General features: G+C 41.0%; 1 protein-coding gene across 1 annotated transcript in view; it reads right to left on the bottom strand.

Annotated features, from left to right (window-relative positions):
* Positions 1–12,988, bottom strand: part of notch3 (notch receptor 3) — a 28,141-nt gene extending 15,153 nt beyond the window's left edge. The window contains exons 1-7 of the mRNA XM_084925657.1: positions 12,720–12,988; positions 11,655–11,727; positions 1,778–1,920; positions 1,346–1,681; positions 637–759; positions 314–547; positions 78–233 (exon numbers count right to left, since the gene is read on the bottom strand). Of these exons, the coding sequence (XP_084781783.1) occupies positions 78–233; positions 314–547; positions 637–759; positions 1,346–1,681; positions 1,778–1,920; positions 11,655–11,727; positions 12,720–12,780 (1,126 nt within the window). The 5' untranslated portion in view covers positions 12,781–12,988. The remainder of the gene's footprint in view (positions 1–77; positions 234–313; positions 548–636; positions 760–1,345; positions 1,682–1,777; positions 1,921–11,654; positions 11,728–12,719) is intronic.
* Positions 12,989–13,773: the final 785 nt, after the last annotated feature.

Genomic DNA, 13,773 nt, shown 5'->3' with positions numbered 1-13,773 from the left:
ACAGCATACACAGCATATAACAACAGGACCGGGATTTGGCAAGAAAAAACAAGCAAAAAAAAAAAAAGCAGACTTGCCAATTGAGCATTCATCCATGTCCTGGTTGCAGGCACCTCCTACAAAGCCAGCAGGACAAGTACAAATGGCACGGCCATTAAGAGGGTTGGTGTCACACACTGCTCCCTCATTGCAGGGGTTGCTTACACATGCATCATCAAGGTGGCATAGCAAACCTGTGGATAAAACACATATATCAACAGTTTATCATACAGGATTAAAAGAGCCAAATAGGCAGATAGAAAAACCCACTTACCTGTCTTTCCAACTGGGCACTCGCAGAAAAAGGATGCTACACGGTCATGACAGGTGGCACCATTGAAGCAAACAGCTATTGCACAGTCATCAATGTTCTCACTGCAGTCATCTCCAGTCCAGCCATTGACGCAGACACAAGTATGGCCACCAATGGTGTTGAAGCAAGTACCCCCATTATGGCATGCATTGGGTTGCATTTGACACTCATTTACATCCTCCGCGCAGTATTGTCCTAGTGGGTAGGTGAAATATGGGTTTGAACATATTTTCTATGTACATGACATGTATACCTGTATTTAAAGTTAATTTGAAGAGCTATACCTGTCCATTCTGGTGGACACTGGCAGTTGTATGTATTAACTCCATCTACACATATTCCTCCATTCATGCACTTGTGACCTGGGCAGTCATCCACATTGTTCTCACAGTTGTGTCCTTCAAAACCTGTGACAAATTTAAAGACAAAAGCCTTATAGCATGCAGATATAGTAGCAAACACATCCATTTTGCAGACACTAACATTTCTGCTCATAATCTTAAATCATGTTTTGTATAACAACCCAAGTTGAGAAGCAAGGTGAACAGTAAAAGGGTTCAATGGGTGTTTAATTGTTTACATGTTCCCACATAATGTCAGCAACAGCACTGACTCTTGTCTGCTTCAGAGGTCAACACCCCCCTCTGTGTTTGCTTGTTTTATAATCTCTCACAGTTTCAATGACTTCCTCTCTGGCAAAAGACATTTCCTGTCAGCTCCCAGTGGGAAACCAGAAGGCCCATAAAATAAATTCCTTCTGTTGTGACGAGAGCAGAGAAGGTTGCAGGCCGCCTGCCTCCAACTCTCCCACCAATCCATCCACCATTAGAAGCTATTAAGAGCAGACAGGAAGCTGACATAAGACAGAGGATATAAAACACCAGCAGCAGCACTAACAGCTACGTCATCAGGCTGGGAACATCTGATGCCCGTAGCAGTGGAACTACTGTGTGTTTGTGTGTGTTCTACTGCTCTGCTAAAGAGAAATTCTACCTGGTAAGCAAGCACACTCATAGGAATGATCGCTGGTCTGTCGACATGTGCCCCCATTAAGGCACTGAGATGGTGCACAGGGCAAGGTGGACACCTCACATGTGCGCCCGCTGTAGCCTGGCTGGCACTGACAGCGGAAGGACCCAAGGATGTTCATGCAGGTTCCACCATTGAGGCAAACACCAGGCTTGCGGCACTCGTCAATGTCATTGCGGCAGTTCTTTCCTTGGAAGCCAGGCGGACAGGAACAGTTATAATGGTTATTCCAATTGACACATCGGGCTCCGTTGGCACAGGGACTTGTCGCACAAGCATCAATGAGGGAGCAGTCTTGGCCTGGGAATCAAATAGTGAACAGAAATCAATTTGATACTTTGAATTTACTTAATAAGATCTGACGTTTCCAGTACATATGCATTCTTTTAGACATACCTCTGAACCCTCTCTGGCACACACAAGTGTACTGTGTGACACCATTGAGCACTTCGCTCTTGCATGCTGCTCCATTCTGACATTGTGATCGAAGACATGGATCCAGGTGTTGACAGAGAGGACCAATGAATCCGGGACGACATCTAAAAACACACACATAAGGATGCGGCCTATATGTCAAAATAGGTCACAACAATCAAAGGCTAGAGCAGTTAACACAAAGCTGCCGAATTACGGCAACTGTAGCTTGTTTTTCATCATGCTCTGGGTTTGGCAATCTGGACCCAGTGACGCTTAGGAAAGCTCTGCTACCTTGAGTAATAGTTCTTGCCCTGGAATGAATTTGTTTTAGGATATTTTTTCTCATAATATATAGCACACATATTAGTAGAGCCACAAAAAAGAAAAGAAATACAATGATAAGACCAGAGTTAGGCCATGTGTGTTATTGACTTTATTAGTCGCACACTACTATTTTCAGTTGGAAAACCTAATTTTCTCAGCTAACATTCTCCAGTTTTCCCACACCCCAGTTCTTATTTCTGTTCCCATATATGAAAAAGAACACACCCAGAAGCAGTTTGGAAATTTAACAATTGCCAACAAATACTAACATGAGGAAAAACAAGGGCTGCACACAGTGCTCTTTAACAGGATAGGAGAAACAGCTGTGGTGTTTAAATTAAACAACTAACTGTCCTCTTGGTGGCTGTATTCTAAAACATGTGGTGATATCAGTTTATTCAAAATATTCATTTATTTTTTGGGTTCCATTACTTTTCATTCTGCAACTACCCTGAAGACTGGAGTCTGAGGGGTGACCTATAATGTGCCTGAATACATCCTGCACAGACAGAGGTGGAGGAATGAAATCTCCTTTTGCTCTGCAAATGTGTTGCCTTGTCTCTATTCAAGCTGTGTAGACATTGTTTGAGCTTGACCTAAACATGCAGTACAAAGAAGCTGAGATAAATATAAAAACAGAGTTTCCAGTTGCTCTCTATGAAGCTCCTATGGGAGTTCAGGCAAGGTTTGGAGTGCTGGTAACACTACACCCACAGTGAAGCCCTTGACTGAGGACAGGAACCCTCTTCAAAGAGGCTGATGCTTATGGCTGTGAGGTGACAGCTGGGTTCTGGCCCACCCTCGGGCACTGTCATCTCTTTCAATGGAGAGAAACCCTGGGCAGGATCAAAAATGGGTTTTCATCTGTTCTCACTTACAGGATAATGCATTTTTTTATTCTTACTTTTGTATGTGCAGTCCCACTCTAAGAAAAAAGACAAAAAAGCATAAAATGCTCTCACTCCTGGCTAGGAGGCTGAGGCTGCTTTAAATTAGGCGGCAGGGAAACCGATCCAGATCTTGATTTTCTATGAAAAAGGATGCTTTGTTTCTGGCTGGTCTAGATTGGTGGAACAATAGAAAACTTAAGGTTTCTCGGTTTTGTTTAATTTTTTTTTCTCCAGCTTTCCAAAAGCAATTGAAATTGTGGACTATGCATGAAGGCACAGAAGACTATCCACAAGAGTGTAAAAATATATTTTTAAAGTGATAGTTTGGTGCTATGTTGAATTTAATTGTTAGAAAGAGAATATAGGGAACTGACATCTTCCAACAGAACATGAGACTTCATTGGAAAGTTAAACTGAAGCAATTTGAATGCCTATGTTGAGAGACAGATTTTGCACATTTACTACAGCTACTTTTCCTTCTCCTAAACCCCTCCTCCTCTCATGAGGCTGAGAGGTCAGATGTTAGAGGGTCCCCTGTTTGATTGTGATGATAATGTCACTCAGGCTACAGAGTGTGAGGAGGGGATGCTCCACAGGAGAGACTGTCTTTTGAAGGTGCAATTGGTAGAGAGAGAGATCAAGAGGAAACAAGAGTAGTCTGGTCCATCAAGAATGTAATGTCATATTTCCTGTAATCCCTGGTCCTTTGCTCTGAAAACACAGTACTCACTCGTAATGCACTATTCTTGTTGCCATAGTAACCTCACAGATGAACAAGCAAGCTTGACACCCAACCAATCACCCCTACCCCCCAACCATGGTTCCCATGGCTATTTGTCATGGCTTGGCTGGGTTTATTTAGAGGCAAATTAACTATGTCTGGAATCTAGGGTGTCACTAAAAATGAAACACAAATGTGGAACAAAGTGGTCTTTGAAAGGACTGATGAACAAAATTGCTTTAAGAGCTGAAACATACAACGCAGACTGACAGTCAAATTCTTCTGGAGCCATATTTGACTGCTGATGAAAACCAAAAAGCTAGAAACTTAGCAGGCGTTGTTCTCCAAAGACCATCATGACTCTATGTGGAAAGAAATCAACAACTCACTCCAGGAAGTAATGTGTCCCCAAGTGTATGTTGATATACAGATTGAAATATTTATTTGGAATTAATGTGTTTTCGTCTATTAACATACAGGTATACAAGTGTATCTGTGGGTGGGCTTATAAAAGTGACGATAGTAATAACGCCTGATAAATTATTTGTCCTCCCTTTCAAATGTGCAATGAAGTAAGCAGCCAAAACACACATTCTTTTGTCTAGACCTGACTCCTTGCCAACATGCTACTCCCATAACACACAAATCAGAATGCTATCAGCGTAGAGACTGTGAGAGACATGCAACTTTTGTCCTGGTTCACACTTCATACTACTGTGAAAAGTCTGCTTATCAGGCTCTTTATAACCTTATGGATTCCACTGCCCATGGGAACAGAAGGGCAGGATCTGTGCCTTTGCGTGAGCCCAACTTTAATTGTGGCGGATGTGAAAGGCAGGTGCAGTTTGCTGTTGTGCAATGGGCCCCTGAGTCATACTTAGTGAGTGTCAACATCTGACCTTGGAGGAAGAGCGTACAGCAGATGAGGAAGAGGTCTCTGGGTGCAACAGAGAGACGGGCAGAATGAGTAATCTCTCCTTGTCAGCACATATGAAGGTTTTTGCCAGCTGCAGTACTGACACCATGCATCTGTCCACATCTGTCAGAGTACCTCTGGTTGTCCAGCATTTAGCTCCGGTGCCAGACTTTAAGCCAAAACCATTGAGCTTCTTTGCCCATGGGACAAACTTTGTAACCAACACACACACAGTCACAAACACAAGGCATTTTAAATATCTCAGAAGGTATGCTCAACCTTAACAAATACATGCATTAACAGTTCCGCCTAACAAACACTGTTATGTGGCGGCACCACTGCAACAAAGCAAACACATGCAACAATCACTACACACCCAAACACAAAGAAAAAAAAACTTACAAACAGCCTCAGGCTCTGAGGAGCGGTTGTATCATGAATGCATAAAAGAGAAGATCCACTGAGGAAATTATATAAGAAGGAAAAGAGAAATAGCAACCTTGTCAAAGGTTTAATTGAAAGCTTCAAATACAAATGATTATTAGACATCCAAAAACAAAATGGGATTCAGTCAGTGTGCTTTGATTGCAGAGTTGTTCTGTATCAAGTAACGTGATATCATGACTAAAACCATTGGATTTATGTAAGTTCTGTCACTTGTTACTTGTGTAACACAATGCCAGTTTTCCTGGTTTCTGGGTCACTGAAGCAGGGTAACCTGAGCTCATCCTTTTCTACACAATAGCGGCAACTCAGCCAGAGGTCAAAGGGCGGCTCACCTGTGAACAAAGAGGCTGTAATCTCTGACACGGTTCGTACACACAGTCATGCTCCACAAAACAACAACTATAAAGGATTCTTCTTATCTTAGGGGGCATTTTCTAAGACAAATGGAAAGGAAGAGAAACAACTGAACTATCATGTTTTGACTTGGGACAACTTTTCAAATTCTCTGTTGCCTGAAAAAAGCTAGTCTTACGTTTTTTAACGCTTGAAGTTGGTATGACATCATATAATGAATCTGTTGAAAAAGTCTTAAAACATTTCCTAATACAACTACCTCATACCCTTCCCCCTCTTTCCACAAGCAAGCAGGAACCAGCTCTTCTTTTTTATGAAGAGTCCACACTGACACCACACTGCCAACAGGAGCCCATCTCCACACCCCCTCCTTCCAGCAACCTCCTCTGCTCTGCTCTCTCCAGCTTGGCTCTCTCCTTTTCAGCAGAGAGCCAGATTGGGGGTTGGGGAATGTTTTGTGGTCCAAATAAAAGAGCTAAAGTAGTCAGAACTTCTTTGAATGAAAGTGTTGGGGGGTGGGGGAAGATGGTAGGGGTAGGAGGGAGTGGGGGGCAGTGACCCAAACAGCTAGTCTTTCAGGCCTGGGCTGTAGCCTGGCAACAGTAACCCATGGTGAGTCAGAGCTAGAGTGGGAAAAAAGGGGGGTGATGGGAGACAGGGTTTCATAAGGACAGTTGGGGCACTTCAGAAGACTCATCCTCCTACATATGCAGGTAGCTCTGAGCGCTGTGCTAAACCAATTCAGACTCATAATTAAGTACAATCATGTCCAAAAGGATGACTGTTTCACAGTCTAAAGGCCAAGGTTTGTTTCAACAATTGTTCCTAGAGACACAATGAAAGCATTGAACAGTCCAGAAGCTTTCCATAGCCCCCCCCCCCCCCGCCCCCCGCCCCCCCCCCCCCAAACATGCATATTAAACATGTGACTAGAAAGACATTTAACTTACTCGAGGAAAAGTGTTAATTAATCTAACTAAAAAGCTGGGAGGACTAAGTGAATCCTTCTTAACTCTGATAGTCCTATCACAGTTCATACTTTATCAGTGAGAGGCTATCGTGTATTATAATAATATTAATATAAATCCAGAATTCCAAGGAAATACCAGACATTTCCTTGGCAGCGAGGAAAGCACATATCCACTGTACTGAGAGAATAAATACGTCCTGTTGCTAAGTGCTCACTAATACACTTTCCAAAAGAGTGTGTGTGTGTGTGTGTGTGTGTGTGTGTGTGTGGGGGGGGGGGGGGGGGGATCTCACGCACAATTCTTGCTACTTCACACACTATCGAAACAGCTTCTAGTGTCAGTCTGAAAGAATACACCCTCACATTTTTCAAATAGCAATGCATTTGCCCAAAACCACAATGCATGAATCCTAGGGTTGAGGTCTTTCAAAGCATTCTCTATTGAACTCCACCACAAAACCCCACCCAACCACCTAAACTGAACCAGATTTTTTGGAAAACTTTGAAATTGAAAGGACCCCATCCCAATGTTAAAGTCAAAGATAAACTACAATGACTTATCCAGTGTTTTGTTTTAATTTCGGATTAAATAGAACTACACCAGCATCACTTAAAATTGTTCACACAAAATATCACATGGATTGACTGAGGTCAGCACAACCTCTCGTGTGCTTATTGATGTGAGGAACTGTCAAAAGTTCTTACAAGGAAAATGTTTATGTTGCCCCAAAAAGCACTAAAGATGTTAAAGAAGTATAGAGTAATAAAATATTCAATAAAACCAACACATGGCAAAAATGCAGCAATCAAGTACTCTTATGAAGTGGCAAAGTGTTTAAGCCCACAACACCTCAGTATTTTTAATTAAGAAAAGGTTATGGCTTAGTAAAATGCTGCCTCGCTGGAAGGAAAGTGTTTGTGGAAATTATGCTTAGTGGAAAAGTGAATGCCTTTTCCTGAATCCTTTAATGATGGACCCATCCCTTCCTCTGCTGACAGGGAGGGAGACACTGGGGAATTTTTCACTGGCAGACCTAAGTTATTCTAATCAGACCTGCCTGAGTGTCTCTTCAGAAGTCATTGTCTCCTGGATAAGAGCAAACAACCAGGCAATGAAACTTCACATCCAGGCTTATCCTTAAATAAGCTTGCAGTTCATACATACATAGACATCAAAGAGAATAATTTGCAAATTCCAACAGGTTGTTTCAGGGGTAAAACCGACATAAATATTACTTATATGCAATGCATAAGAAAGTGCATATGAATTTAATTTCCACATTCTCAGATAAAAGTTCCAGGTTGCAAAGTATAAGGCAATGTAGCGCAATGTATCCATGTAATGAGAAGTGGTGGAATTAAACACAATGAAGAAAAAGATCAGAAAATGGAGAATTATGAAGTAAATAAGCTGCTTAAGCTTCTCTGATAAGACAGGATGTGTGTAGCTGGGAGGTCAGAAGGCACCACTTCCTTTGAGGGAGCCTGGGAACCACAGCTCCCAGTCTCCAGTCATGACCCACAGAAGAGAAGGGACAACAAACCAATATGTTCCCCCTAATGGTGTAACCTCTTTGTCAGATAGCACTCATATCCTCATAGATATGAACACTATCCTCTTGAGTCATTATACTTTTCTGTGCTTTCAATTCGTCTGTAAAATGGCAAGACAATGGCTCCATCTGCCTGGCATGACAGCATGAGAGTTAAGACAGTATTTGCCCTCAAAATGGCACCATAAAAATGTAATAATCAGCCAAATCACTATGAATTCTTCAATGAGACTGCTGGAATACTCTCTGCACAGTCTCAGACAGTACTGTTTAAGGCATTCCTAAAGGGGGTAGAAGGGTGAATGGATGGGAGGTAGAGACAATAACCTGAAAGCACCAGGGGGAGAGGAGGAATCTTGCTAAGCATTCCTTTCTAATCCACCATAAAGATACCAAAGAAAACACTAGCCCCAAGGTGCCGTGTACTAAGACAATAATATAATCTGTTTCTTTGCTATGGTCTGTCACTTAATATGTGCTTTGGCATGAGAGAATGCAACCACTTATTATTGAATTGGGTTCCTTTGAAAATGTATTTCTTATCTGCTTGTATGTACTATGTATGTTTAACCCATCCAGAGAAAATCAAAAACTTCCTTATTTTTGCCTTCCATTTTGCCAAAAGTGAAACAATGTAGGCAGATAAACTCCACAGTATCTTGACATGATAAAGAGGGCAAGTCAAAGGTGCCCTCTTTATCATGCTTTAAGAGTCTGGGAGTTGCTACAGGGTCATAACAAAACACTCCCAATTTATATGATAACTCTGCTACTGAAGCCAAGGGCAATCCATTTATAACACGGGTCTCAGATAGCAGAGAACTTCCATATTTATTTTCATTCAGCTTGGCAGATCAGAGGGGAAAGAGCTGGTTGTAATCTGTGATCTGCCTCTGCCCTGATAGACAGAGGATGAGTAGCTAGAGCTAGGACAGCATGCAGTGAGAGAAAGAGCAGACACAGTTGCTGTTACTGTGTTACTGTGAGAGAGGCAACATGTGCTAGAGGGACTGTGGGCTACCGGATTCATTCCTCCACAAGCTTGTCTCTCACAGTATGGGGGCGACTGACTGCTCAATGGCAGCACCTGGCCCTATGCTTTCCCTTTGTCAAGATCTGACTTCACTGGATTACCATCACAACATCCACCAGCTGTCCTATATGCAGACCCCCCGCCCACACCCTCACTCCCTCCTAGCCAGCTTCTCTCAACCCATTCCCTACCCCCAGTCCAATCCCCCCAGCTGGATCTCCTCTGAATGACACCCCCTCAATCTGCCTAATTATCTTTCCTCTGTCCATACTGCTGTAGCACTCTTCAAGCAGGGTGGAGCTGAGGGGGCCAAAGGCTGTTCAACTACACTTCCTGACTGCTCACCTAGAAATTACACTTTCAGTGACACTATGAACTCTTCATTGTCAAGTTCAAAACTCTGTGGTACTGTAAGATTGTGAAGAATATTTATTGTGTATCAAAGAGAAAAGCCTTCCAAAAATTTGTATTAAACCATTTGTAGATATGCTTTTAAATATAACTTTTAATAACATCAAATTTTACTGTATTATATCAAATAGTTAGAAATAATGGAAAATGGCGGTCGGTGCCAAGATCTAGAGCTCCACACAGACAATTAACCTATTAAAACTAATAACAGTGACTGATTTTTACTGAGTGACAGAAACAACTAAAACTGGCATTACAAAGTTGGTTACCTGAGAAGGAAACCACTATAATCAGAGACATATAAAGAAACAAACAAGATTTCATGCGCTTTGAAGCTATGCTGTGAAAAACAAGACAGAGGATACATTGGTTTTGGAACAGTGTCTGGAACAGTAACAATGGCACCTGTCACAGACACTGTAATACAGTCACTTGAGAATCTTTTTTCCTGTAAGAACAACAAATAGCACAGTAGCTGGACAACAAGGAAGGGCAAGTGAACTTCTCTACATGAAGTGATGTGTCCTGTTCTATGGAACAGCTTTGCTTTCTATGAAAGTGCTTTCTGCTGTTTTTCTAAATTCCTTTCAAATGCCAAAGCACATATCTGCCTCTGCATTTTGTTTCTTTCCATTCTACACTGGCCTCACATTGCTGTGGCCTTTCTTCTCTGCCTTCCTAAACCCTGTTCTAGTTCTGGTGCCAGGTTACAGCCAGGTATCTGGTGGAAGAAAGGATCTTTTCTCCTATTTTTGAATCTCCTGTTTCTGTAGGCTCCCAGGGGAAGGGGTGGGGTGGCTCCACTACTCATAGGACTGGTCTGACCACTCTCATGTGGCCATGCTTCACTCCACTGCTCTCCCATATTATGGGACTTTTTCTACATTTGATGTCCCCTTCCATTGGAAAAAACTAAACAAAAAACAAATATCTCAACCTTGTCACTCTTAATGATTTTTGGTACTGTACCAACTTAGTAATTACACATTCTCCGCTCCCACATCACTAACATATGAACACACACATGTACACAACACAAAAGATCAGAGGAACAAAAAAAGGCAAACACAATCCCTGTGATGTGATTACACTTAATCTGGAGATTAATACACTTAGACCAAACACTGGGAGTGTTGTGTTGATTTTCACTCATAGTAGTTCAAAGTAAATTATGTGATCGTGAAATGAAGTTTAAAAAAATCTGTCCAAATAAAATTATACATTTACCCAATAAAAACAATCCTGGCTATAGTTAATGATTGAAAAAATGTGGGTAGTGGTTACTAGTTTCACTTGCAGTTAAGTTACACATTGACTAATGTGTAATTACTTCTACTGGGAGTACAAGAACTTTATACAAGTGCAACGTAATGCACAACCATACACACAGTATATACATGTGTGGGGATGTGCTTTTGCCTTGAACAAGTCTATTCAGGGTATTGGATTAACTTAGGTCCATGCAGTAGGGTAAAGTGCTACCATCTCCCATAAAAGAGTAAATTTACTGTTTTGGAAGGATACAGCTGGCAAACAAGGAGTTTCATTTTAAAAGTATCTCCTCCATCTGACCCCCCTCAGGCATTTTTCCTGAACTATAGGGTTTTTTCTTTCCTTTAAAATGACCCCAGGGCAGGACACTGTAGACTATTTAACTTGACTATTGTAATAGGTTCCCACACAACCCTCCTCATCTGAAAAACAAAAGCTTTGACAAAAGATGCAAAACCTCTAAACTGCAGGAATAGGCAGGACATTAAGACAATTAGTTTAAAAAAAAAAAACTATTTAAAAATTTCTAAAGCTATTTAAGGAATTTAAATAAATAGAAATTGCTTTAAAACTGAGGCTACATTGAATAAAAGCTTAATGGTGAAAAAACTGAGCCAAACACACAAAGAAACGCTCCTTTGGCAATGTGCAGCAAGATGTTGTGATTTATGACTGAACGAGCTCCTTAACAGGTGCAAGAGATGAGTGTGTCGTCCATGCATTTCCAGACTATTTGATGCTCATCTGTGCAGGTCTAATCAATTTGTTCTATCTTTCACCACTGTTATGTGGGCGTTATTATCTAGACAATAGGTAATAACAGGGGCATTTTTCGCTCCTTGTTTAAGACAGAGAAAAACACCGGAAATCTGCCAGGTTATACACAAAACTGTTGGTTTCGAGCATTGGCAAATGGGAGCTATCGCTCTTTGCGCTGGTAGGTTTTTTAAAAATATTGCACTTACATGCATCGAGAAGGTGAATCTAGGCATGTCCCTCCATTTTCACATGGCCTGTGTTGATCCACGCAACGGATTCCTGTGGAAATCAAAGAAAGATGTTCAAAAACAACTTTAGTAGTTGTCTACAAATCATTATAACCTAATTTACATAACTAATCAAAACTCGCTGATAGTGATTTCTAGACAACAGTCCTTTGCCACTTGTTACATCTTGTAGACACACCCGCACACTTCCACTAAAAGAAGATACATTTTTGCGTTTCCTTGATAGATATGCATGCTAGAGTACCGAGTTGCTTGTGCTTAAAAATTATTTGTTTAGGAGAGAACATGTTTTGGTATTCAGTTAAAGTTTAAACCACACATACAAAACAGTTAATCAAATATTCTAAATTCCTTCTGCGCACTCTGGGTTTTGTCACCTTGCCATCAGACCTTTCCCACACAGTTAAACTAACTTTCCTGCAGGTTCCGAATTTTATTTTATTTTTTTGAATTTCTATGTTTATCTATACAGCAGTGAGTGGTTTAATCACACGAACACCAGCTATTTTACACATGATGCGCTAACCCGAATCTGCTACCACGACCTGTTGCCGCTGTCGTGCCAAAATGTGATTGTCTGTATTTAAACCGCTGACTTGACTTATTGACCTATAATCTATCAAACATGTCTTTCCTGAATAATATTGAATCATTTTGAGGTAGTGTGTATTTCTGTTTGATTATAATGCAGAACACAAAGTGAGTACAACTATTTATAAACAACGATAATAGACATAAATACCACGTAAAAACAATGGCATTTTTTTGTGAAAGACGAGAAAACAACTTCGTTCATCATATCTAAAATTCCAAATAACTACCAAGTAAATAGACGAACAAAAAGGATAAAAAGAGAAACTTATTAGTACATATTAGTACTTACTGGTAGCCTAGATAATCAAGGATAACCTCATTATTTGGAACTGGACGGTGGCTCGGCTGTCCAGACAAGTCCAGTCTAGCCTACCGGTGGGTATAAATCTAAACTGTGAACTCAGGTATTAAAAGTGCAAAATGACTTACCTTCACAGACATGCATAAACAATAAAAATGACAAAAGAATCCATGGAATATTCCCTTCCATTTCGGTGGAAAAGTTTCCAGCGTTTGAAGTATTTTTTTTAGTAGAAATACATCCTTTGTTAAGTTCACATGAAAAGCTCCAAAATCGATGGGTTCTTTTTCATAAAGTCAGCCGGAAAACGTAGCGTTAGATCCTAATCCCGTAATATCCTCCGCAGCTCGGCCACGGCTGCTGTGATTCTCCTCTCACCTCCTAAAACTTTTGAAAAAAAGTTTTGCTTCCCGATCTGTCCCAGCGTTTGGGATTACTCCGCCTCTCCGCTCTCGCTCTCTCTCTCTCTCCCCCCTTCTGTCTGTCTTTCGATCTCAGCCCCCCCCCCCCCCCCGCGCGCGCACACACACACACACCAACTGTAGTATTGTCTTTTTTTTTTTTTTTTTTTTTTTTTTTGCATACTAAGCTATTGGAGGCAGTACAACGATGATCAGGACTTCTTGCAGCAGTTTAATGAGGTCTGGACTAAAACTATAAACAGTAGAGAACTTTCCTGGCATGTTTGACATTTTGTACTGACAGACCTTACACAACTGCAACTGTGCGAATAACCCCTTCAATTTTGAAATCAACACTATCTTCTGAGAAGTGTTAATCTATGATTTTGTTTCTCCTAAAGGTCCTAGACAAACACGGGACTGTATTTTTACAGACATAAGGAGGCTGTTGGACTTTACACAGTCTCTATGTTTTCTTTTTCTTTTCTTTCTTTTTTTCCTTTTTTGCATCCTGATAGTATTCCATAAAACAGGCTGATGCACTTTGGGATTAAGTATAGTGCTCTGGTACTATATATAAATGCATAAATGCATGCACTCCAAATCAAATATTTGTTCCACATCCAAATTGTAAACAACAAAATGTAAAACTCCCACATTACGTGCATTAAGATGGAGTCTCTGTAATATGGCAGCAGACCATAATGTGTCTAATCATGTGCAAACACTTGTTTGTTTTTGTGTTTACAGTTGATGAACTGTAGATAAGACAGTGAATAGT

Source organism: Perissodus microlepis, chromosome 4, assembly GCF_051167445.1.
Source record: "Perissodus microlepis isolate ML-2025 ecotype Zambia chromosome 4, ASM5116744v1, whole genome shotgun sequence".
In the NCBI taxonomy this organism is placed as follows: Eukaryota; Metazoa; Chordata; class Actinopteri; order Cichliformes; family Cichlidae; genus Perissodus; species Perissodus microlepis.
The sequence above is the reverse complement of the archived record's forward strand: the minus strand, read 5'-3'. Positions and strand labels throughout refer to the sequence as shown.